Source organism: Falco rusticolus, chromosome Z (genome assembly GCF_015220075.1).
Source record: "Falco rusticolus isolate bFalRus1 chromosome Z, bFalRus1.pri, whole genome shotgun sequence".
Lineage (NCBI taxonomy): Eukaryota > Metazoa > Chordata > Aves > Falconiformes > Falconidae > Falco > Falco rusticolus.
In genome coordinates this window covers 47,108,058-47,133,821 of record NC_051210.1, presented here as the reverse complement: position 1 = coordinate 47,133,821, position 25,764 = coordinate 47,108,058, and the positions used below count along the sequence as shown (strand labels likewise).

Below are 25,764 nucleotides of genomic sequence, written 5' to 3'. Positions count from 1 at the left end.
ACAACTGCATCCTGGGCTGCCTCAAAAGAAGTGTGGCTACAAAGTTGAGGGAGGGGATTCTGCCCCTCTGTTCTGCTCCTGTGAGACCCCACCTGGAGTACTGCATCCAGCTCTGTGGTCCCCAGCATGACAAAGACATAGACCTGCTTGACCAGGTCTAGAGGAGGGCCACAAAGATGATCAGGGGGCTGCAGCACCTCTCCTGTGAAGACAGGCTGTGGGGTTTGTTCAGCCTGGAGAAAGCTCCACACAGACCTTATAGTGGCCTTCCAGTACCTAAAGGGAGCCTACAAGAAAGATGGGGAAGGACTCTTTATCAGGGAGTGTAGTGACAGGACCAGGGGTAATGGTTTTAAACTGAAAGAGAGCAGACTTAGATTAGATGTTGGAAACAAATTCTTCACTGTGAGGGTGGTGAGACACTGGAACAGGCTGCCCAGAGAAGCTGTGGCTGCCCCATCCCTGGCAGTGTTGACGGCCAGGTTGGATGGGGCATTGAGCAACCTGGTCTGGTGGAAGGTGCCCCTGCCCATGGCAGCGGGGTTGGAACTACATGATGTTTAAGGTCCTTTCCAGTCCAAACCATTCTATGAATCTATGCTTCTAACAAAAACCATACGTACCCTAGCTGTCCCATCATGAAATCTTCTGTGACCCAAGATCTACTTAAGCATATCATTTGACAACACTCTTTTTACATTTCATGTTGTAACAAAAACAAAAAGTCAATAAATTTATGATTGAAGTGTGCAGGAGGATATAGTAATATCCGAGGGCTATATCCTGGTTACTGAACAACTGAGACCGAAGCCATTACTCAGGCATGCAGGAGGGGTGACTAAGACTATTGGCACATCTCCTGCTATCCATGTGCAGAATCACGGAAGTGAGACCCCCAAAGCTGGACTGTTCAGCTTAAGAAGAATTTTGTGGGTTTTAAAAATTATAATTAAACACCAAGCTATTTTCCTGACCTAACAGTATTCTCTGAGTCATAGTAGCAGCAGCCAGTTTGCACCACAAAAATAAATGAAGACAGTTGGGTAAAGCAGCTGTTGACACAGGTCAAGAGCATGGAAAATTATTGCAGATAGCATTTTACGAACTGTAGGGTCTAAAGTTGGATAAAAAGTCAATGAATTCAGCAGTGCTACGTGATGCATTCGTGCTGAATGACGAAGTGCTTCTTCAGCAAGGGTCAATGACAATCCACAATCAAAGCAGTTGTCATAATTATGCCACACATTCTGAAAAAAGCAAGATAAAAAAAGACACAGATGTTAGGACAGGCTGGGGAGAGAAAAGCAGAGGAGGAAAGAAGACAGCAGAGAATGCTTGAAATTACCACTTAAGCCCAAAGAAACACATCTTGCACAACAGCAGGGCAAGCTACCACAGTCTCACCAGTGGAACAAAGCTGAAATTCAGCGCACATTTTTCCATCTCATAGCCACAGAAAAGCCAGTCAATGGTCTCCACCCACTTTGCTATATACAGATAATGTATGTAGCACTATAGCCATACTTACACATCCATAAGGTACAATGATCCACAGCTGCGCATTTTAATGTATTTGAAACATCCTTTGCCTTTCCACTATACCTTTCCCATGCCCAGAGCTCTTCACAAATATCAACACGTATCAGCCTACAACTATACATGGCCTCAAAGTCTTCTTCCTGCTTTAGAAGCAAGACAGTTGCAATAAGTTGGGAAGAGAAAAGGGCACAGCCCGGGTAGAAGTGAAGATGCACAGTCTCTGTCCCAAGGCAGTTTATTAGCAGCGAGAGCTACTCAAAGAACAAGAATCACACTGAAATTCTGGAGAAGCTCAGCATGTCTGCTGCTGGCCAGGACTCATGTCCCACTGGAAAAGTAGGGAACAACAAAAGGCAAAAAGACGCACATTTTCTCTCCCTGGGGAAGTGTCAGCAGGTTTGCTAGTCATAGGTGCGACTGTAGCAACTGCTGAGTGAACGTGGCCATGGCCTCTGCCCAGCCACCCCTCTTGTGCACTGTACCACAGCAGACCACAGAGCAGTTCAAAATTACAGGATGAAAATCACACAGCAGCTTTGTGGCAGAGCTGAGAACAAGTTCCAGGGGGCCTGGGCTCCTGCCTGGTCACTTCCAGCAGCATCAGCTCCAGCTGTCATAAGCAAAGTGTGTCTCAAGCAACTGGGGAATTTCCCCTTAGATCTGAAGTGCCCCAACCAGCTCAGATGCTCTGGGTCAGTCTCTGAAATAATTCAGACTTGGAAAAGTGAGGAAAAATCTTTATTACACCAGCTTAAAAGCAATACTTCTGTTTATATAAGATAATTAATCATTTATAGCCACATGCCATACAACTTGCCTCCCAACAACTCAAGAGTTATAAGGCAACACACTTTAAAAAAAGACCATCTCTAACTGATAGCTCTGCTTACACCATTACATATGACATTAGGATATCTAGCCTTCAGACTGCATAATCATCTAGAATTTCAATACTCCATGAGGATCTGTATTAATATCACTCTGAACATAAACTGATATGTCATAACTCCATCTAACTTAGGCCTAGAATTGAATCTTCTTAAAAACTGAAAGGCTGGTGCTAAATCCAGTATCTACTAGGGGATAAAACTTTAAGCTCTCTAAACTTAATTAGCTTTGGAGTCTAACATCTGGCAGTTGAAATATCTTGGGTTCTATGTTTGTATTACTGTAGCAATGATGATATATAACAAATAAACCTGTAGAAATTTCTTACATATTCTTTTTCTTTCCTTAGGCTAGTCATACAACTCTTGTCATAAATCATTTAAGTCCTTCAGACATCTGCACGTGCTAATTTAAGGTGGCCTTAAATCATTTACTAAATGACTTCTCAGGAAGGCAGGTCTCTGCCATGGGGTCAAATTCAAATGTCAAAAATACCAGTGTAATTGTAAAGGTGTTGATTCAGTCAAGGGTTTGCCATGGATTCTATTGGTGTAGATATCCACAGCAGTTCAGCAAATCCACTGAGAACTAGTGAGACAGTAAAAGTATTCCATAATTAAGTGTTACATTATATTATATTCAACAGTGGTATATTGGTCTTGCCAAAACAAATACTTCTCCTGAGTAGCCTATTCACTGATCAAAACCCCCTTGAAACTGTCATCATATGTTATTGTTGCTCTCTACAGAAGAAGAAACTACCATCTACTACTCAGTGTATTTCCAGGACTTTTGTTTAATGATGCTTTGCCAACAAGGAAACTTTACATAAATCCGCCATGGAAAAATTCAGTCACAAAGCATATACTAAATATGAAATCAAGCAGTTTTCTGATCAGAGTACTTTAAGCCACAGGGAAAGTTGATCCCGTCTGAGGTTTGGTTTTTTTTTTTGATACTGCCTGTATCACTACTGTTTAGTATAACCCTAATCATAAGAAAAATCTAGATTATTTTTTTCCAAACTTACTCTGTGCATACCATATACTTAGAAGTAGGTAATTAAAATCCAGAATTGAGCCAAAAGCACTTATATCAAGCTTCAGTTTTAGAGTTTTGAAATATTAAAAATAATTTTGCTCTTTATGGAAGTATCAGTGGCATATTTTACACCACCTCATTTCACCAGTTCTTCGGCATTTCAGATGGCCTTGTAGCACAACTTGATAGACACGCCTATTTCTTTCATGGCCAGCATCTTTGTCTCTGATCTATCACTTCAAATAAGAGATGGGAATTTGCATCGTCTCCTCTGGCACAAGCTGTAGTGAAAAAAACCCCAAACATAAATAGAAAAGGGGAACATCCTGTGTCCTTTAAAGTCATTGCTGGCTTAATCTCTCTTTTCCTGAGACTGTGACACAAGCTCCAGCATACCTCTTTCTGCCCTGAACTGCAGTCCTGCAGCTGTCAGTGAAGTTTTCTGCTATTAAAATACTGATTTCTGCAGGCAGCTCTTAAACATCATCATCATCATCACCATCTGAAATAAACTGCGAAGAGCTACACATGCAGCCAGCCTGAGGAAATGTTGGAGTCCAACCCCCAGGCAAATGAAAAAGGACTGAACTTTCTTTTCTTGCAGTCGTTAGGCTGAAGAAAAGCAAATGTTTTTTCAACTGAAGTACTATTCCCACACCTCACAAATTGCTGACAGTACTTCCAGTGAGGTGGTATCTCTCAGTTTCTGGAAGTCAGACCACGTAAAGGCTGGAGTGATGCTTGATTAACGAACCTGCTGGTTACTGATTTTATTTCTTTTAAAGTCCTGGCTGAAACAAGGGCAACATCTCAGCTTTGCAACTCCTAGATAGTCCCTGTGCATGTTGTGACATTAGAAATGTGCCAAGAACAGTCACTTAGTTATGGATTCATTTCTCTGTGCTCATAATTCACAACAGTCATATTATAAACTGAGAAAAAGAAAATAAAAAACATTATTTTCATGGCTATCATTTATGGGATAGACTTTTCAACTATGTATACTAAAGCTTTTCAGTCTCAATTCAGACCATTTGTATTAGGTTGCAGTGTGGTCTCTACAGTCTTGCCAAAATTTCTGCTATCTATGTTTATGTCATTGGATAACAATCTTTATGAGCTATTTCTACTTTGCCTTCTGTTGGGATAAAAGGACTTTACAATGGCCTAATATAAATGTGATTCTGTATATGATTACTGGCTATGAATAACCTCTGTACCAATAAAACCTTTCTCCTTCTGACCAAGACAATCTTCAAATTTGCAAACATACATCTTCTGAAGTATACAAACATAAGCTTTGTTTGACATAATCTGGGATGGGCTACAGAGATGTCTGCTCTTGCCAGGGAAGACATTTCGGGAGCTTCAAAAACCATAACAGCTTTCATAAACTTTCCTGTTAGTACTATTATTATATCTCAAGTCTTCCGTCTAGTTCCTTTACCTGCTAATAGGAGAGACTGAAGGACAAAACTGGACTCTGGTGGATTAACAACACATATATTACCACCAGACAATAACTTAAAACCACTTGATTGTATTTTCACTACTTGCCGGGACAATGTGAAAGTCAAAGCAGATAGTAAAAAAATAATCTCAGTCTCTCACAAAGGTGACAGTATTACTAAAATGCCTTCTTCAGACTACCTCATCGAAGTGTACTTGGGCACATAAAAGGTTAAGCAAGCTTACCGTCCATCTGCACTGCGCAGGACTGCAAGCCTCACTGCTAGCTTCCTGCATCCCAGGCAAGAGAAGTGTGTTGACAGAGCAAGGACCCAGGAAAAAATCCCAATAATGATGAAAAGAGACAGACAGATCCACAAGAAAATGGTTCTAGGAGGTGTTCCTAGCTGAGGAAGGGAATTTTATGGGCATTTTAAGTCACGGTGTCCAAACACATATGCTCATCATCAAACTGCTATAGAGGAGTATTATTCACACTCACAGACAGTTAATGTGAAATAGCTAGAGGTTAAAGCTCAATAACCTCAGATAAAGCAAAAAATAGAACATCTTAAAAACTTCTGGAAACTTTCCATTATTGGCACTGTTCTAATTAACATTGGACTACTTCTAAAAGCTACACTCCACTTCAAATAGAAATTAATTCTGGTGAGTCATATGACAACTGGTCAAAGGTGGTTTGTCTAGATGACCACAACACTTCCTTTTGGTCTTACAGACTAGAAGTATTTTGGAGAAACAGTTTCCTAGGAACACCCTGGAAAAGAGAAAACTGTTTAGAATTCAGAAATTCTGATTTTATTTTACGATCACACAAAGTTGTTATAGCAGCTAATGATGAACCAGTGGACTGAGTCTCAGCTTGGTAAACATATTTAAAAAGAAAATTTTAATTTGGATCCTTTACAAAAGCAAAGACAAACTGATATTGTGGCCTTTGTATTTATTTGGAACTTTAGCATCAATGGGAGCAACAGCATTTACTCCCCCTCAGAAAAAGAGAAAAAATCATGTCAAACAAAAATCTAGGTTAAACACAGCTTATGTAAGCAACGGTCAACACACCAGTGGATATGACTGCTTTAAGTGGATTATATGGAAAGGATTTCACATGAGCATTTTATTTTACTGAAATGTTTGTATTCATAAAATGCTCCGTGTGACACCAAGAGAAACGTAACTCCACAGAACAAAATACATAGTACTTGCTATGCATTTGCCGTTTGGAGAACTTTTTATTCAGCTGTTAGCACTGCTGCCATTTAGCAGGTACGGAATCAGCAGCGTGAAGGGTGAAGCTGTATGATGAAGGTCACACACATTCAAGCAGCACAGCTGTGAACAGGACATAGATGCTTGGCACCTCCTCTGAGCCATTAAAACTTGCAGCTCACAGGATGGTGAGGATCTGCTAGAGTGAAACAGATCAGCCATAGAAAATAGGCAGCATTCCATCAACATTGACTTTTTAAATGATTGTAAAAGAAAGAAGGGTGCTACACACAAAAAGTTGGGTAGAGGGGGATTCTTTTGCTTTGTTTTGGGGATGGATGTCTTTCCAGCTTTTAATTACCCATTAGTAATGCTAGATATGACAAATTATCTATGTGTATCACAATTTCTTGGTGTTCACCATTCAGAAGAGCCGAGTGAGATAACCACCCCTAGAATTAAACATAATTTGCTTGCCTTTCAGAAGCAGGCAGACAGATGCACAAAAATGTTGATGCTTTACATCAGGAACATACATTGCTGGCAGAAAGTTTTCCAAATGCAAGAGGGAGAAAACAAAACAAAACAGAACAAAACAAACCTTTAATCCATTTCTCTATGAATATCCTGCACTATAACCACTATCATCATTATCAGATGAAGCTGGATCCCCTCAGGAAAAGGTATGTAGAAGACATTCCTAGACAGTCTGCTCCGAGATGCTCTTCTTCAAAATGTGTTTACTTTCAATCTCTCTCTCTCTCCCTCCGATATTCTGGCATTTGGCTCTGCAGGATCAGCTTCTTCCAGATGGTGCAGCTTTCCCTGGTTCAAAACTAGGATCTATCCACTTATTCCTCTTCTGACACTTTCTAAAATCCAGCAATTTTATAGCCTGGTAGCAAAACCAGCAATTTGCTATCTCTCTGCCACTTGCAATGCAAACTGACTCTAACAACAGCAAAATCACACTTAGTATAACACAAGACCATTGCAGCTATCAGAGCTGCTGTCTTCCCTGGCAAGCTCTTAAAACACAGATTAGGAATGAAAGGACTAATTCTCCTTACCTTTTTTCAAACATTTAGTTGCCCTATCATTTTTTACCTATAAACCCACTTTGCTGGTAAAAAACACAGGACCATCCATGCACTGCTTTACTGGAACTGTAAAGAAACTCAAACATTAACACCTACTAGTATCCATGGACTAAGCACTGCCAAGCAGCTTCCTTTGTAATGCTCTGCTTTTATGTGTTTATAACTGCTATGATGAAATAGTTATCTTACAAGCTTAAATTTCCCACACATAGATTTACCTAAGTGCTTTTGCAATCATTAAGGCTGAGCAAAATGCTTTATCAGTTCCTGAATTGTGAGAGGAATTTTTTCTCTTCTTACGCTGCAAATGTATTTTCCTTGGGTTTTTTAATGTAGCATTTGCACTTTATAATTTAAAAAATCCGCACAAACCTATGTGATCTGGCTGCATATGCATTATATGTCCCTCATTAATGGTCCCACTTTGAATGAGGATAAGCACTCCCAGCTTGCATGTAGAAAGCCAACCAGGCAGATGTGCCATTAAGCAAGAAAGCAACAGCCACACGTTTAGAAATTCTGACCAAGAGGTGCTGAGAAAATGTTAACCCAGAGTGGAGAGGTTTTAAAAAGCATTTAAATAACTCAAGGTACACAAGTTTAACCCAGTACTGCCTAATTAAGTTTGCTACACAGCATGCTGCATATACCTGCATAGACTGTCAGTAAAAGTGGCTGCAATCTCCCCTAGTCCCTGCTCAAATCAATTGCCAGCTGAAAACTCCCATAGCATGCTGCCCAAATCGTTTCTCCGAACTTTACCTCCATGGCTGTGACGCTGAAGTGTCCTCTGGTGAAGCAATGGATGGACAGAGGTTTTTTCTTCCTTGTTTTTGTTATTTCACTAATGCGCAGTCAACTTGGCAATTATGATCTCCTGAAATGTTCTCATACCCACAGAATGTAAGGTAGGAACCAAAACAAGTATTCACAATGAATTATCTATACCTTAAGTACTTTTATTTTCTAAAGTAAGATGACAAATGCTAAATCCAGTGTTAAATTTGCAGTTAGGTCTAGTAAGACATTTTTCTGAATTTATCCATTGCTGGGATTAGTACTGCAGCTCCAGTAAAGGTCTTTCTGGACAAGAAAATTGTGGCCACTATCACATATCAGCAGGTTAGATTTAGGATTTAAGATACCTAAATATAGTATTTTGTTGAGGTTCCACTAGTGACCATGAAGGTAAAACATGTATAAAACTCTTTTTCCTAATCTGTCCTCAAATTCAATAAATTTAACAGGTATGTTATATTATTTATTCTTAAATTGTGAATGTAGCACTGTATAACATGCACTTTCAGAACTATTTTCTCTGCGGAGGAGAAGCATCTCGTGAAGGGAGTTTTCCTCTACATCACTCCTAAAGAACATTTCTATGTATTTTTGAAGGTTCCTAAACAAATTTCTGTAACAAGATGTGGACTACAGTCACAAATATTGCCACTGATCCTAACCTCTGCTTGACACATTTATTGGAAAGAGAATGTATTTTAAGAGCAGAACACACACTATCAAGCAAAAGCCAAGGAGTCCCATTGGCACAAGCCCCAAAGTTACCAAGTGCAGAGGTCAAAGAACATGATTTCTCAAAAAGAAAAATCCTATGTTTTTAAAAACCTCTAAGCTAAAATCCAAGACTTATTATGTTCAAGACATACATTACTCTGCAAAATTCAGAATGGGTTCAGTTTTTTCCCCCTCTTGATAGAGTAAGTCCCTTGCAAAGCTCCAGGCCATTGCATATATGTAGGGTATTTTGCTTTTGCCTCTCCAAAACCAGAAGGCTCAAAATACATCAAATTCAAGAGACCAGTAAAATCTGCCTCATTTTGAATATTCTTGTCTCAGAAGATTTTAACTACTTCTCTGAGAGATGTCTGAGTCCTTGCCTGCCTCTTTAGAGTCAGCTAACAACTTTCTTATTGACCATGAAGTCCACAGACCGTAATAGCAGTTCTACCACAATCCCTATAAACTGTTGAGGGCTAGAATGGGATATTGACAGTGGAATGGTCTGACACTTGGCTGCTTGCGGTAACTTGATAAAAAATGTGGGGCACTGAAGCTTCTCACAGCATACTACTGGTCAAAATCTTGACCCAACTCCTTGCTATCCTGTGATCTCTCAATTTCCCAGCCCATCTCATTACCAGCTTAAGAAAATAATGATATGAAAACAGCAAGAGAATGCAGTCCTGCTGAATAATGTTTTTTTCATTCCTCAAATAATTTGCTGCACTAATTAGGAGCCAGTTAAAACCTCTTGACTGGTCTTCAATTCTTGCCCAAAAGTTAACTGCAAGATTATCATTGCCAAAGAGTTCTGTAAAGTGACCAGAAAACTGGAATGTTCTGAAATCTACTATTTCTTTTTAATGCACATGCAATAAGTGGTATTGAGGGGACAAAACCCCTTTGAGGCATGTGCTAACAATTGGGATAATTGTGATGAAAGGGAAACGTAGGTTTAGGTAATCAAACACAGTAATTTATTTCAAGAAACACTTCCATATCCCCTGACAGTGGGCATTTTTGTTTTCTAAAATTATATCAAACTGAATTCCTACTGACCATTTTTCTGCTTTTAGTATAAAACATCAAGAGGTAATTCCACTAGGAAGCTTCAGTGATTATTTTTTGAGGCCTTCTTTAAGTACTAATAGAAAAGTCAACCATCTCACTAATATAGTAATAGAATTAGACATTAACAAAGTTTTTATTCTTCACAAATAAAACTCAGTCCCATTAGTGTTACAATTAACTTCATTAAATATTTCTATCTATTGAAGGTAAATGAAGAGAAAATACCATTGTATGACAAAATTTGCTGACTGAAAAACTGTTATCTCCTGTTACAGCAGCACTGGATTTGACCGGTACAGTACAAGGGGAAGGCCACGTACATTCACATGATACTGTCTGAACATGCTCTGTATTACACTGCTCATCTTTAGGTTACACTCACCCAAGGTTCAGCTTTGAGCTGTTTTTTGTATCATCCACAGACCAAACACTGGTGCTGAAGAGGAACACCAAATTTTAGATTGCTATACCTCGGAATAATTAGACTTTTCACCCTACCTTCTCAAGTGTTTCAGGTGTTGGGTTGGTGCAGACAAGGCACAAACCTGCTACAAAATGCAGCTGCAGTTCCACTCCATTATCGCTCTACTGACAGGGCTTTATCACTGTGGTTTTCCTCTAGGTCCAGGCATATTGTGAACTGCAGTCTAGTCCACACTGGGTCACAAGTGAAATTAAGTCTGATGCAGCCTCAACACAATAAAGTTATTCTTGTTTCCTGCTGAAGCAACACAGATTTCTCTGGGATTTTTGCCGATAAAGAATGTCGTTTCAGCAAAAACTAATATACCAGGCACCCCTACAAGTTCAGATTTCAGTCTAAGCAAACAAAATACCAGATAACGTTGCAAAGTTTGCAACATGGTGAGCAGTTAGAACAACACTAATTACAGCAGGATCTAATGCAACTCTTTGTCAGTGAACGGTAATTTCGGATCTCAAAAAGCCCTGAAAAAAAGCTCCAAGTTGTAGGGCTGTATGCTCATGTTTACATGAAACTTTTTAATACTCCAGAGGCAGATGCTAAAGGTAGATGTTGCTATGCCCTCTCACACATTATGACTCAGCTCATGTTCTAACTCTTTCAGCAATAAGCTCCTTCAAAATAGGAAGTCTGACTGTTGATTTTGACTAAGCTAAAGATATAATGATTGCTCATATAAAAGCTTTTTGAGGCCATTTAATAGGGGCTCCACAGCAGTAAATACTGAATTACTTAATAACTGACTTAAACCTCCAGTAAAACTCTGAACATGGAAAACAGCATGACAGTTCCTATTATCTTGCAAACAAGTAGAGTAATATTGATTCTTTGTCCTCAGAGTGCTTGTACGGATTATGGCTACCCAGCCAGACATCAGTAACTCACCTGGTCCCAGTGTTTAACTGTTGTATTATTCTATTTGGCTAACAAAATCTTTTTGTTCACTAACGAGGTTTAACAACTGAACACTTAGTATTACCAATATGAAACAAAACATTACCCATAAGAACATTCTCATCTGAATTTCTCTAAGCTCTAAAGTCCACGATGCTGGCTTTTAAAAGCCTGGGTTTTTAATACCGTAATAACAGTCTTCATTCCTGCTGAATTTGTGCCCCCTACATTAAATCCAAATTGTTTGAAGCTTTTGCTCCTTACTGCAAGACTGAAACATTTAAATTCATAAATAATTGGAAAATACAAGTTGACAACAATCTTACTGCTGAGAATTTTAACCCTCCTCTCTATTTGCAATTAACAGTCTGATCCAGAGTGATCAAATGTATGTTTCCCAAAGGCACACTCCACAGGTAGCAACATACACCTTGCCAAAGCAAGACCATCACCTTGTGGTGAAATCCATCTTTCCCCCTACTCTTTAGACAGCTATCTCCCATATCAACCCAGGGTATTATTTAGCAATATGAACTGGTATAACTTCATGTTCAAGCAACATGATGAAACATGTACTCGTGGCTGCTACAGCTCTGCTCCCCTCTGCCTTCTTATGATCATCTCCAATGTCCTACCAGTAATAAGGACAGGATTCTGGCATTACTCTCCTATCCTCTGAAGACAGTCTAGATGATTTGGTGTTGTCTCATCAAAGATATGCTTGCCAGCACTTTATGTGCTGCTACCACCAGTTCCATTCAGCAAAGGTAAGAATCACCCATGAACACAGTACTAAGATTTTTTTTTATCACCACATCATACAGATCTGCTCTCTGTGTGTGGTTAGATCAGGCTGGATAAAATGTAAATGACTGGAGTAACGTCCCCCAGGTATTCTCCTCCTGAAGCAGAGGGGACAAAAGCATAACACTTCTGCAAAATCCTGCTCAAGCAGAGTATCTTGCTGGAATTAGGTAGCTTTACTCCTTATTTCAGGAAGTGAGACTGGAAATCTTTCAGTTTCTAAAAGATAAGTGAACCTGACCCATCAACCAGGAGTTGAACACCAAATAAAAACTACCTGAAATTAATGAAAATTTTAAAAAGATGAGATAACATCTTAGTTGAGATTGAGAAACAAACACTAATGTTGTTACATGTTTTCCCCGTTAGTAAACGTGACACTTTACAGGAACATGAATTATTAATTCTACATTTTTGAGCATTGTTGTGGGCCACATGTCTCTTTTGGATCTCTGTGATAGAAAGCACTGAATTCACAAGTGAAAGGTAACAAACTTCAGTTCAGATGTTCAACAATTTTAATATATTATCAATCTTAAAGCTGCCTTTTATTACCTTAAGAATTGTGTTCTTCTATGATTATTGCTTTGTCATTCATGATGCTTGATTCTGTGGCATATTTTTTGCCATATGAGCCACAAATTTCGTTATCATAGTCCTACACTACAAACTTTGTCTCACATAACAGTTCAGTATAAAAAGACAGCTTTCTCATCTGTATTGTCCATTTAACTTCTATGTATTATTGTCATGCGTAGGTGCTTCAACTCTGACATTTCAATGGAACTGCAATCTCTTCAGTGACAAAAAAGATCCATTTCATTTTCCTAATGCTTTGTATTGATATAAAGTCTACTTACAGACTGAGGTTGCAATCATTCCTTGCAATTTTTCCTACTCTGTGACTTCATTTCACCACTCCGGCACACCCGGAGGTGCACCACAGCTCTTTATTCCCAACCCTGGAAGTGTTGTAATAGTCTGATTTCAATAGAGGGCCTACCAGCAATAAACTCAACTGTTTAATAGTTGAATTAGAGCCTCACGATACCTTTCAGCTATGGACTGATTCTGTCCATATTCCCACATCCTTTTCACTCCTGTGCCAATTGTTTCATGCATTGTAGCATCACGAAAATAACTTTGCTGAGCAAACTCTATGGAGCTAAAAGAGGCTTTCAATTCACAGTATGGTGCTTTCATTGACCCCTGCCAAAGGCCAACCACATACAGCACATCAGCTGGAGAGACCGGAAACCTCTGTAATAGATTTCATTCAATGCTTAGCTTTGATGCATATTACTAATCTCTGTTTTGAATCTACAAACCTCTCTCACTTCTTTGTTTTTCTACCAACACTTAGGAAACACCACGTAACTATACACAGGCCTGGAAAAGATGCTGTGGATAAAGTTATATCTCAAATTTTCTTAATGAGAATCTATGTCAAGGACATTAAAGCCTCATTTGGGCATCTCTTCCTAAAACTACTTAAACCATTTCATCTCTAAATGACAACATGTAGCATTGCTAGGCAAGGATGTGGAAGATAATGGACAAAATTGTATTACACTGCGTATCTTTTCTTTTCATCTAAATACAGAGCAATGTTTGGTTAATGCTGAAAAAATTGTCAAAATGTGTAATCCACATGTTTATGTTCCCTGTTGGATCTATTCATATTGTTCATAACAGTGTCAAGAGGCTTTTCCAGAAGAAAAAAAATCAAGTCGAAGACTTCAAAACAATTCATTAATTGAAATCCACAATAGTGAGATTTTACATTTCCTGTATAACTTTCCCTGTGCATTCACACAGTGAAATCAAATACTATCCACACAAGTAGTTTAGATATATCAGATTTCATAATGGCTGTTCCATTATATGCAGGTCATTTACATAATGAATCACCACTCAATAAAAATTCCATCATTTAAAATTTCATAAAGGAGCAAATTACTGATCCACATCAAAAGCAAGCACAGATCAAGTTAATTGTGTATGCATGTTACATGGAGAGGATTTTAAGCATTAAGTGAACTACCATTAAGTGATTTGGAAAGTAAAGAAACCTCAGTGTTCCTTTGTTCACAAATACACATACAATCTAATCTGCAGCAAATATTGGCATTAGATACAATCACACTCATAAATATCACAGTATATAGTACTGGTCCTTTAAAAATCTCACAGCTGTGCAATGTACCTTATTTAAGATTAAACCTTTTGTTCTAAAAGGTCCAGCTTACATAATAAAATTAAACTTCCAGTCTGCTTTAATAATTATTAAATGTTATACAGACTGAGGAAAAACTGGCCTTTATTCTATAAATACATACCTGTATATTGGCATATCTGCAGCCACACAAGAATTCCCAAGCCCATATTCAGTGGAGTAGTCACAAAGTCAACCACAAACGCTTTTGCCAGATCTAGATATTAGACCATTGGCTTATCTTTGTATACAGAATCCTTAACAGGGTTGAGTACCTTGCGGAACCCTCACTAGCGCTTCCTAGTACTAAAGTCATATTCAACAATGATTCAGAAATTCTGTACCAGCAGCAGCACAGATTGCAGACAAGACCTAAATGGCCTAACATGGGAAGTGCTGGAAAATAAATGATGGCTCTGATTTTCTGCTGTGCTCTGCCTTAGAGTCTCCCATGATTCTGGCCAGAGTAGTCTGGGCTGGCTGCCAGAGGTGAAGAAAGGGTATCTGGAAGCTGGGTGTAACACAAAAGTTTACAGTGGTATGTGCACATGAACATTTGTGTGTAAATTGCGCTACCTCTGCACACAAGACTGTGAACTAATGCAAATGTGAACATTTTCCCTTCCCATTGCAGTATCACCTATTGCAAGTGCAGTGAGGGTTGTCTGAATGATGGGTCTCAGCACTTGTGGGAACAGAGGTTTGGGCTCTGATCATTTTCACGCTAATCCGCAAAATGCGCTGCTCAGCAGAGCTGCTCATGCCCTTGAAGGGTTATGCAGTTCAGCTCTATCAACACAGGGGTGAACTATTTTGTGTATACTTCCCTACCTAGTCTTGTCCCTTCCTCAACAGCGACTTCATCCCTAAATATGACTATCCAGACTGCAGAGCTATTCATGTGTGATGCTCAACTTTTACACTGTACATCTACAGTATCAAACTGTCTTTTGTTGATAACTTTTACTTCTCAAAAATTACTTGTCAAGTAAAACCTGACAAATCCTTCACAGACAATGGTCATCATCCAAGGACTTAAAAAAAGCTTGACTCTGTTATCACCACCGAAAAACACCAGGGACTTGGGGGGTTGTTGGCGAGAGTGGGTTACATGAAGACCATAAAAGAGCTAATGGGATCTTCTCCAAACATCCTTTCTAAAAGAAAAGCACAGGAAATTAAATTCTAAAGCCAGTGATGAAGCTACTAACCACTGAAATTAAAGGATTAAAACAGAAGTGTGACTTGGGTACATACATCAGGCAATACTAAACTATAAATCAATAATTAAATTATTTTGATAATTTAATATCAATAATGATAATTTGATATATATATAAATATATACTAGTATAGTATATACTCCAAAGATATGACACCATTTTTCAAACAGATCTTAAAATTAAGATCGGTAACAGCTACCAAAAGGACCACAGAAAAGAACATTCTTATTTTAATCCCTCACACACCAAGTCCAGAAAAAGATCAGAAAAAAACAAGAGAAACTTTCCATTGAACATCATACCATCCCACAATGCTCGTCTTCATTCTGAAAGCTGGTTGATTTACAGAAGGAGATCTACAGATACGAATGTTACACATGTGGTTTTGCAGAGAAGCACAGCACAGTGATTAGTTCATTAACAAAATTCCTGTACTCCTCCATGAATAATGTTGGACCTTATGTTCCAAGAATAGCACATACTTAATAGCATGGTATCGTCTTTGTTTTGTTTTAATGAGAAGCAGAACCTTAGCGAACAGATCGTGTGTCACTTCTTGTAACACTATATGTCATTCAGGTGAATGTCCTCTGGTATGATATTGCATATAAAAAATGCAAAGGCTTTTGCCTCAGACACGTTTGTGGATTTTCTTACCTTTGGTTCCATTGAAATGAAGCTGTGGGTACCTCTACTTGAGAGAACTGACCTTTTAATTGTTTTACTATGGTAGAAGTGGTAGTAATCCTTCAGCGTTCCAATCTGTATGGGGAGAGAAGAAAAAAAGGAGAGGAAGATTCAATTTATGGAAACCAGTTTTCTGGTTTTAATTTCTGAAAGTCTATAAATTATGCAATTTCCTGCGTGCTGAAATGTTACTTGAACCCACTGATCATCTTTCAAAAGAAGGACATATGATATGAAATGGATGGAGTGTCCTTGAGGCAGTAACTGCATAACCAAAGATTGTAATTGAGCTGCTTAGTCTGGCTGTATCTACTTTTTTAATGTTTAATTTATATGCAGTACTTTAAGTAATTCTATATCAAACTATACCCAAACTGTCTTCAAATGGCAAGTATAAAAATCATCAAATGGCTATACGGTTATTAAAAAGCATTCCATCTAGTTTGCTTAAGGAAATGTACTGTAAAATGCACTAGATTTGGTTATTTATATAATTAAATTATAAAAAGGATGTTCGCAGCATCAGACTATGAAACAGGAATAGGCTTCTCTTTCTACAAGAAAGTAGTAGAAGAAAGATGGAAATGGTAACTTCACAGGGTAATGACTAACTCAAAGTACAAAATCAGGACGTGCAATTTCCAAACTTCACAATGGTACAACAAAAATGCTTCTTATTCATCCCATCAGTACAGAGCAGCAATGTAAGTATTAAACTAAGACAGCATTCACAATTTGACAACTAAATTTTCCTTTCCAGTCATTAATATCTAAACATTTTAATTTGAAACTTTAGTTTCATGCACCTATAAACAAACATTCAGTCTTTAAGGAGAACGTCTCTCCAACTTGTTTGGAATTTGACCTTCTATTGCACTGCAAATCTTGTAAGACACTTAAGAATTCAGTTAAAAGTTCTTTATCAATGAGCAAAAAAGGGACAATTGAGCTTACTGTAATTTCAAGCTGAAACTCAAAGTGACCACAGAAAACAGGCTTGGTTTTGCAAATAAATGTGAATGGAATCACAAGAGAGGATGGAGCAACAATTGAAAACTCCAATCTTTAAAAAAAAACAGTATTCTGAATTTGCATCTATAAGCACACACATGTAGGAAACTTGAGAGTCCAACAGCAAAGGTTCAAAGAGGACTGGAAATAAGTCACTGAAAACCTCCAAGAATATGCTTTTAGAATATTAGAAAACAAAAAACTTCAGAAAATATCAAAGTAGACTAAGAAGAAATATTGATAGAAAATTAGTACCCTCAAGGAGAGCTTTAATATTTTACCTTAAAATATAAATATGTAAACAGCACAGGGAATGAAGTAGAACCTTTTTTTTTTTAGGGGGGGGGGGGGGGGCGGGACGGTGGGGTGGTGGTGTGTGGGACAAACCAATTGAAATGAATTCACCTAATGGGGAAAACCGCAACAGGGTCCAAGGTATTAACCCCAGTCTGTACAGTTGGTCCATCAATATCTTCATTTCAGAAAGAAAGACATGTTTAGTTTAAGTCAAGTACTGAAACATTCCATAAAACTGAGTTAGTTTATCAAAAATTGAATAGGAATTGGTTTGACTAAGCCTAATTAAAGTATCTTAGCACTGCGATAATAATTTTCATGCTGCCTTCTCTCTGAAAGGCAACATGAGCTGAAGTGGTGCAACTCTGTAGCATGGATGAGCCCAGACTCACATCTCCATGTGCATGCCCGTGAATAAACCCTCCTTAAACATATATGGGAAAGTCTTCTTGTGGACACTTCAAAAAGCTGCAGGACCCTAGGCCTTCTGGGGAGGTCCCTGCTGACTGGGAGCTAGCCAGTGTTATTCTAATCTACAAAAAGAGCATGAGGGATGACCCAGGGAACTACAGACCTGTTAGTCTAACCTCAGTTCCTGGAAAAATTACGGAGAAGATTGTACTGGGTGCTACTGAAAGCCATTTAAGGGATAGTGCAGTCATTGGGCACAGTCAACATGGGTTCACGAAGTAAAAGTCCTGTTTAACTAATTTCATATCCTTCGATGATAAGGTCACCCACCCAGTGGGTAAAGGGAAAGTGGTGGATGTAGTTTTTCTGGATTTTAGTGAGGCTTTTAATGCTGTCCCTCACAGCACCCTCTGGACAAGCTGTCCCACTGCGAGATGAGCAGGTTCACGGTGCACTGGGTGAGGAACTGGCTGAATGCCAGGGCTCAGAGGGCTGCAGTGGATGGGGCTCCGTCTGGCTGGTGACCGGTCACCAGTGCTGTTCCTCAGGGTTCCGTTCTAGGGATTGAACAGTTCTGTTCAATACATTTATCAACTGTCTGGATCCAGGAGTTGAACGCACCATTAGTAAATTTGTCAATGATAGTCAGCTGGGAAGTGCTGCTGACTCTCTTGAAGGACAAGAGACCTTGCAGAGGGATCTGAATAGACTGGAACATTGAGCAAGGACTAATGGCATGAAATTTCACAAATGCAAATGCTGGATTCTGCATGTGGGATGGAGTAATGCCAGGCACAAGCACAGGCTGGGAGAGGAGTGGCTGGAGAGCAGCCCTGCAGAAAGGGGACCGGGGGTGCTGGTGGGCATTAAGCTCACTTGGGTCAGCAGCGTGCCCTGGCAGCCAGGAGGGCAAACCGCGTCCTGGGGGGCACCAAACACGCCGTAACCAGCCGGTCAGAAGGGGGGATTATCCCGCTGCGTTCAGCGCTGGTGCAGCCTGACCTTGGGTACTGTGTGCAGTTCTGGGCCCCGCAATTTAGGAAGGGTGTGAAGGTCCTTGAATGCACCCAGAGGAGGGCAACAGAGCTGGAGGGAAGGGCTGCAAGGAGTGTCCTATGAGGAGCGTCTGAGGACTTTGGGCTTGTCTGGTTTGGGGAGAAGGAGCTTGAGGGGCAATCTCATTGCTCTCTACAGCTTCCTGAGGCAGGGAACTGGAGAGAGAGCTGTTGATCTCTTCTCCCTGGGATCCAATGACAGGACACATGGAAATGATTCAAAGCTGCACCAGGGAAGGTTTAGACTGGGCATTAGGAACTATTTCTTTACCAAGAGGGTTCAAAACCTGTCAGTGTTTAAGAGGTATTTGGACAATGCCTTTAATAACATACTTGGTCAGCCCTGAATGGTTGGGCAGTTGGAATAGATGATCACTGTAGGTCCCTTCCAACTGAGTCTACTCTATTCTATTGCATCACTTTTGACTACATTAACTAGAGTTTATTCTGAGTTTAACAGCCTGTAGAACATTGAATGTCCCTTAGCATCAGGTTAGTGTTGCACCCTTTTAAAATTATTATTTATACCAACCATTGAAATTTAGTGCCAGGTTTACCATCAGTTCAGGCGATGGCATGCTTCCCCCTGAGACAAATGGGTGTAATCATTTCCCAGACATTTCCTGGATTCATCAGTAGCCTCAAACAGCGTAAAAGTGCTAACTACTGAAAAGTGATACTAGTCTTGCTCCTTAAGTCCTCAGAGACCAGTAAAGTGCATATTCACCATACCAGAGTACTCTACAAAGGTTACAGACCTTTTATGGACCTTGCTGTCTTCAGGGTGAATTAGAAACCTACTGCTCTGTGTGTGTGCATCCACAAAAGCACACATATTATTGAAAAGTCACAGTTCAAGCAGGTTAACTGTATTTTACCACTGCACAGAACTCCATAAAGAGAAAGGTCATATTTTAGAGGAAATAAACATCTGTCTTGTTTTGTGTTACACATATCTTAATATCACCCAGTTCTGTGCCTTTTCTTGCACTAGTTTGAGGATTTTATTTACTAATGATAAACTCTAGCTGACCCCTCTGAGGGCATCCAAAACAGCAAATCTGGGAGATGACCTAATTGCACTCCTGGAGGTCCTACAGTTTAACAGCACTAGCCACCCACAGAAGAGACTAGAAGGGGACTGGCATGCTCTAGCTTCCAGCCAAAGGGGGACAGCCTGAAGCTTTGTAACACTTGGCAGCTGTACTCCCTCTGAGACCCTGAGGGGCTGAGGAGACAGAATTAAGGCCTTAGAATGAAGTGTGCTAATTGTTACACCATGTCTTCTAGGCAGCATCAGTTTTCAGATAATTATTAATAATAACAATTAATTAAAATTGTGAGATCTACAGCTTTAGTTCTTAACTTTAAATGGAATAAAAGGAACTCAAATCTTTTAAATGGAATTTAATGCATATTGACTAACTGCCAGTACCTCTCACAGCAAGGTAACACCAGCGTTATTAAAAATTTTATTGCCCTCTTTTCCCTTAATGGGAATTTACTTAGACCTTCCAAATCCTTGGACCACTTGGAGAACAGTAAAACCATGGAAATATAGCATGATAAAACTTATCATTATGGATGTTCTTGTTAAATTGGTTTTTATACTTTTAACTACCGGGTCTCAGAGGCACTCTCAGAGGAAAAGCAATGCGAAGACAGAAACAACAGACTGCAGAGCAAACTACCTTAGAGACTGATGGTAATTTAACTGTTTTATCCTTGGCAAATCTTTGTAATCTCCTTTCTGACCTGGAGGATGTGATTTCTTTAAAAACAAATAGAGAAACATTCCTGAGGAATTGCTTGGCTAAAAGCAGAGAGAATGGATGGTGGGGGCAGGGGAGACTCCCTCTTTTTGGTAGTAATCCTCATCACTGAAGGTTTTTAATAGATATATACATACATTTTAATAGTACCATACTATATTTATTCAAGGATGAAATAATTCCTGGAGGCAACAATCCTACTATATCACAGTGAAATCCCAGAAAATGAAAGCATCTGCATATTTACATTATTTTTACATTTATTAGGTCTTACTTTCTATTTAAGGTTGAGAAAATGTGTGAATTTTAAAGATAACATGAAACAAGACCAAAATTTTTAGGCTTGTCCTTGGAAAATATTTCTTCTATATGTAATTTTATAGTCTAAGGCAATATTAAGATATCTTAGGACATAATTACCAAATGAATTAATCTACATCTGCATTGTGTCCCCATAAACCCTGTATGGAAATACAAATGCTAAAGCTGCCTGTTAAATATATGTGTATGATCATCAAACTGACATATTTGACTATGGTCTGAAACTACAGCTGAAACTTCCATGTAGCCAAACATGAGCAGGGAATTTGTTCAAGCTAATGGGAAGGAACCCAAGAGATGCTTTCCCAACAGTTTCTTAACTAGTACAGAAACCTTTAAGAAAAGGATAGTACACTTCTCCCAGTGGGCTAAACGGAAACCAATATGCTGTTGATTTGGTGAATTGGTGGATATATTGTAAGGATCCCTGTTTCTCCAGTCTTTAATAACTTTGGTCCTAAATGGATTGGGAAAGGAAGGCAGATCAGGTCCAAACCTGCTTCTGAACTCCACAAGATGCTAGAAGAGCCAAAGAAGCACAGATCTGCTACCCCTGTGCAGACCTAGAACATAAACCATCATAAATAGGTGTAACAATGTATTTCACATGGGGCTGAAGATCTGACCCTTCACTTCTTTCTGAAATGCAACAGATTTCAAAAGCACTGAAGTCCTTGACAGAAGGAAATACCAAGAACAGAGAGATGAAGAAAGTTTATCAGGTCTACTGTCATTTCTCTTTGACAAAATCACTTCAATTATATTTCAAATTTTAAAATGTTGTCACATTATACAAAGTACACGGGAATGATGTTTCAGAGCAAAAATGAAAATGTTTCAGTCTGAAAAGTTCTAAACAGAATGTGTTGGTACTACCAGAGCTTCCCCGCATTAAATGCCAGTGAAGCCAACCTAGTATCACAAAGCATTTTGACAGAACCAAATACTGACACAGGTTACAATACTACTTAAGCTCCTTCAACACACACCACTCTGTAATGAACATAAGGGAGGTGAGCCCATAGCCCTTAATTCCGATCTCTGTGGGCCCCTCATTATCCATGGGCGAAGACAAGTTCATTGATACTACAGAAAACACTCACTCCCTTCTAACGTCCCTCCGGACTTGGCAACTGTTAAATATCTTAAAACCAGTGTTCTGATCTCAGCATGCAGGGGCAAGAAAGCCCGGTAGAGGCTGTTGTTCACTGACCTTCTCAAATTAAAGCACCTATATCTGGAAAGGGAATGTTCATCCAAGACCTGGAACCTGGACTTGACTTGTATTACAAGCAGCAAAACTGTACTGGAGATTTTGGGGGATGGTTTTTTTTCCCTGTAAGATACTGCAATAACGACCATACTTCCCTAACCTCCAGCTAGCTATCTTGCTCAAAAACCCCCTTGTTGGGTCAGCACTGACAGATCCTCATCACGCGGAAGCTAGAGGAACATCTGCCATGAGGACAGATGCAGAGCTGCTCCGCCATCTTACCTGCAGACTGAGGTGGGGGCTCTTTCTCTCTCAAATATACCCTGTAATCAAAAGCTTTTTTAATTGGTTTTTTGGGGGGGGGGTTGGGTTTTGGGGTTTTTTTTTGTCATCAGAATGGGGAATTTCACCTACTACGTGTAATTCACAAGAAATAATAGCAAGTTTAGCCCATATATGGCACAATGCAGTGAAATGAAAGATTATACCACTTTCAGTTTTGGACAATTTAGGGCTGTCACAAAGATCAGTTTCTGAAATAATTAGGAAAGAGCAGCACAGGCGGTCTGGACCTTACTCAGCTTGAAACCTAAAATTCCAAATGTTAGGAAGAGGACTCTATCCAAATATCTAAGCTCTCTGCTAGTCCCCTGTTGGTGTGATATCCTACACTACCCTGCATGAGAAAATAGCTTCTTGGATTGCTACAGGCAGATAACATTAAAAAAAAAGCTGAAACCACAAGCACTACTGAACACGATGGTCTTGAGCTGCAGCAGCAAGATAATCCTACTCTGTCTAAAGGATGGAAATAATTTCTAAAGGATGGAAATAAGAAATGTTTAGTCTCTTTATTACAGAGGCTCTGAATCTGTATGTTACAGGAATATCTACCAAATGAGAGAAAAAAGTGCACTTTTAATGTGCCCAAACTTAACTAAAAGAACTCAAAGCAACAGCAGAACCAAGGTGATGTGGGTATGAACACTGATTGTCACCTCAGGTGCAACCCAGACTACTCTGAAAGCTTGAATTCCAGCTACACTCAATGCCTGAGTAACCCTTTTCTTGGCTCTATTTTAAGACCAATTAGCTAACAGAAACTCAACAGGCCAAGTTGTGAAAACACCTATGTGCTCGAGGTAGCAACAGCCTAACTTGCCAGTTCATATCTTGGCTTCTCTCACATTCCTTTCTCTTCAGGTTTGTTTTAAAGAGAACTGATATGTCTGCAGAGTGAACCTGGTCTTGGCCTTTAATGCACCCTTCCTTCTCGAAATATTTTTTGAGTCTCCTAGATGGAAAAAACCTATACCATAATCAAGAGTTCATGCTCAGTTTGTTAGATCTTTGGTCTAGAGGACAGGACAGTTCAGTTGGGGAAAGGAGATTCCCCTCTGAACCACCTGCATACGGAAGATAAAAAAAACTCCCAAACAGGAAGATCAATCAAACTACATGGCTATTACAGCTGGCTAACACAGCAGAAACATTACAGTTTCCATAGAAAGAAATGAGGTTGTATCTTTTCACATGGTAGAAACATGCTAACACTTCACCACCACATTACCACTTCAACCTTGACATTCGCTCTCCTGTTTAAATGGGAGGAAAACATATCCCCTTACCGAATTAACATACGACACTCCAGACTTTCTTTTGAATTTTCCCTTTGTGTTTCAGCTATTTGAATGGAGAAATTTTCTTTGGGCATTCACCTTGAGCTAGGAAAGTACAGTATGGCTTTTTAAACAGTTGATGTCAAAAATTACTAACAGAGCCATTAAAATAATACAGATCTGCATTATGTTCTTTCAAATAATGTCACTGCTGTTGCTTACACACTGCTGTATTTTGCTTTAAAAATATAGTGTGTTAAGTCACTGGAAAATAAAAATAAGCTCTCTAGTCTTTTAATTTGTCATGTGCTTTTGTCAGTAGGATAAAAAAGTAACAATATCCCGAAGTCAATTATAATTCCTGATATCATTCTGATTTGGTATCAAGGCTGATAACTTGATTTTCAAAGTAACTTTGTAAATATTTTAAATATATTATAAAATATACTCAGCAATTTAAAAGAAATTAAGTTTCCCCTGAGACTGGTAATTGGCCTATGACTTTTACAAAGTTCAAGTAAATTGGCAAAAGCTTCCTAGATCCTACCTTCCACATACAAGTTACTTTGTACAGTGGCATTTTGAAACAAATATGAAATTCTGCTTTTTGAGATTTCAGTACTCTAGAGGTCTCTTGGTAACCTTATTTAACATGTGCAATTACTTGGAAAAAAAGATAAAAACCCTAATAACCTGAAATAACTACAAAAATTGTTTTGCTTCATCAAAAAAATGAATGTTTTGTCATGTAACACAAATAAGTTTTATTACAACTGTCTTTGCAAGAATGGGAAAGCATTAAGTCAAAAAAGAGGTCACAGGTCTCAGGAGATAATGCAAACTTAGATATTAGAAAGATATAAATTAGAACTGTATCATAGCTTTATTCTAATACATGCTAAATCACACTAAGATTTATTAATTTAATCTACCCTACTATACAGGATGAACAATCCTTCCAAAGAGGATTGTGACATCTTTTTTTGATTATATATTCATATAAATCCTGTGGATATTGGAATGAAGACCTTTCTGCCTTATTGAGTTCTGAGAGGGGGAGAGGTTAGCTGATTTTCTCCAAAATAAAAATAAAGCTTAATTATATTTGATTACAAACAATGCTGCTTCTAAAAGTACAGGAAAAGATTATTTAAGACAAATCATAAAAAGAGAATTTCCCAAAACACCTGTCAGGTAAATAAAGACAATGAAAAGCTGCCTGAGTAAAGACCAGGTAAAAATGAAGTTCAAGTCTTACATGGGTGAGCAGTGAATAGAATTGTGTGACATATGCCACAGGTCACACAAGACCACAGTGAATATATATCCCTTTCAAAAATTAGGGCAGAAGCAAACCCTCAGCCTGGCCCCTAACTTTCTCTGTTGCAGCTCTGAGAACAAGAACATGCATCGATCTGTACAGGAGCACAAGAGCTGGCAGCCCTCCTTGAATCTGAACTGTACTGTGCATTGGTACCCTCCGAACGCTTGCTATGTAGTACCACTTTGTGGATAACTGGCTAGCTGAAAAAGTTCACATAGACATAGTCCAGCTGGCTGGACAAAAATGCACATCGCTCTCAGCTTACCTGAAGTAAAGCAAAAATACACTACCCTTGGCTGTTCTTGTTACACAGTAACAGGAAGGTTGCGGTGGGAAAAGAATGTTGCAGGTGGGAACAGATAACTACAGAAGAGAAACTAGGGGCGGGCTTGGTATTTAGGCAACTAACCAATAATGAGCTTAACTTTTGTAATATGTATGAGCTAATTATAACAAGGCATAAAAGGTGACTGTAAGGCACAATAAACGAAGTCTGCTGATCACTCATATTGAGTGACTGTGTCTTCCCTCCGTCGCGACACCACTTCCCCAGAGACAAGGGCATACAAATATGCCCCTCTGTGAAGTTAAGAAT

At 39.1% G+C, this 25,764-nt stretch overlaps 1 protein-coding gene across 2 annotated transcripts in view; it reads right to left on the bottom strand.

The window, feature by feature from the left end:
* The window catches only part of PCSK5 (proprotein convertase subtilisin/kexin type 5), a 247,605-nt gene that overhangs the window by 204,695 nt on the left and 17,146 nt on the right, over positions 1–25,764 (bottom strand). For both annotated transcript variants that reach the window (XM_037374062.1, XM_037374061.1), the window contains exon 2: positions 16,117–16,221. In XM_037374062.1, the coding sequence (XP_037229959.1) occupies positions 16,117–16,221 (105 nt within the window). The remainder of the gene's footprint in view (positions 1–16,116; positions 16,222–25,764) is intronic.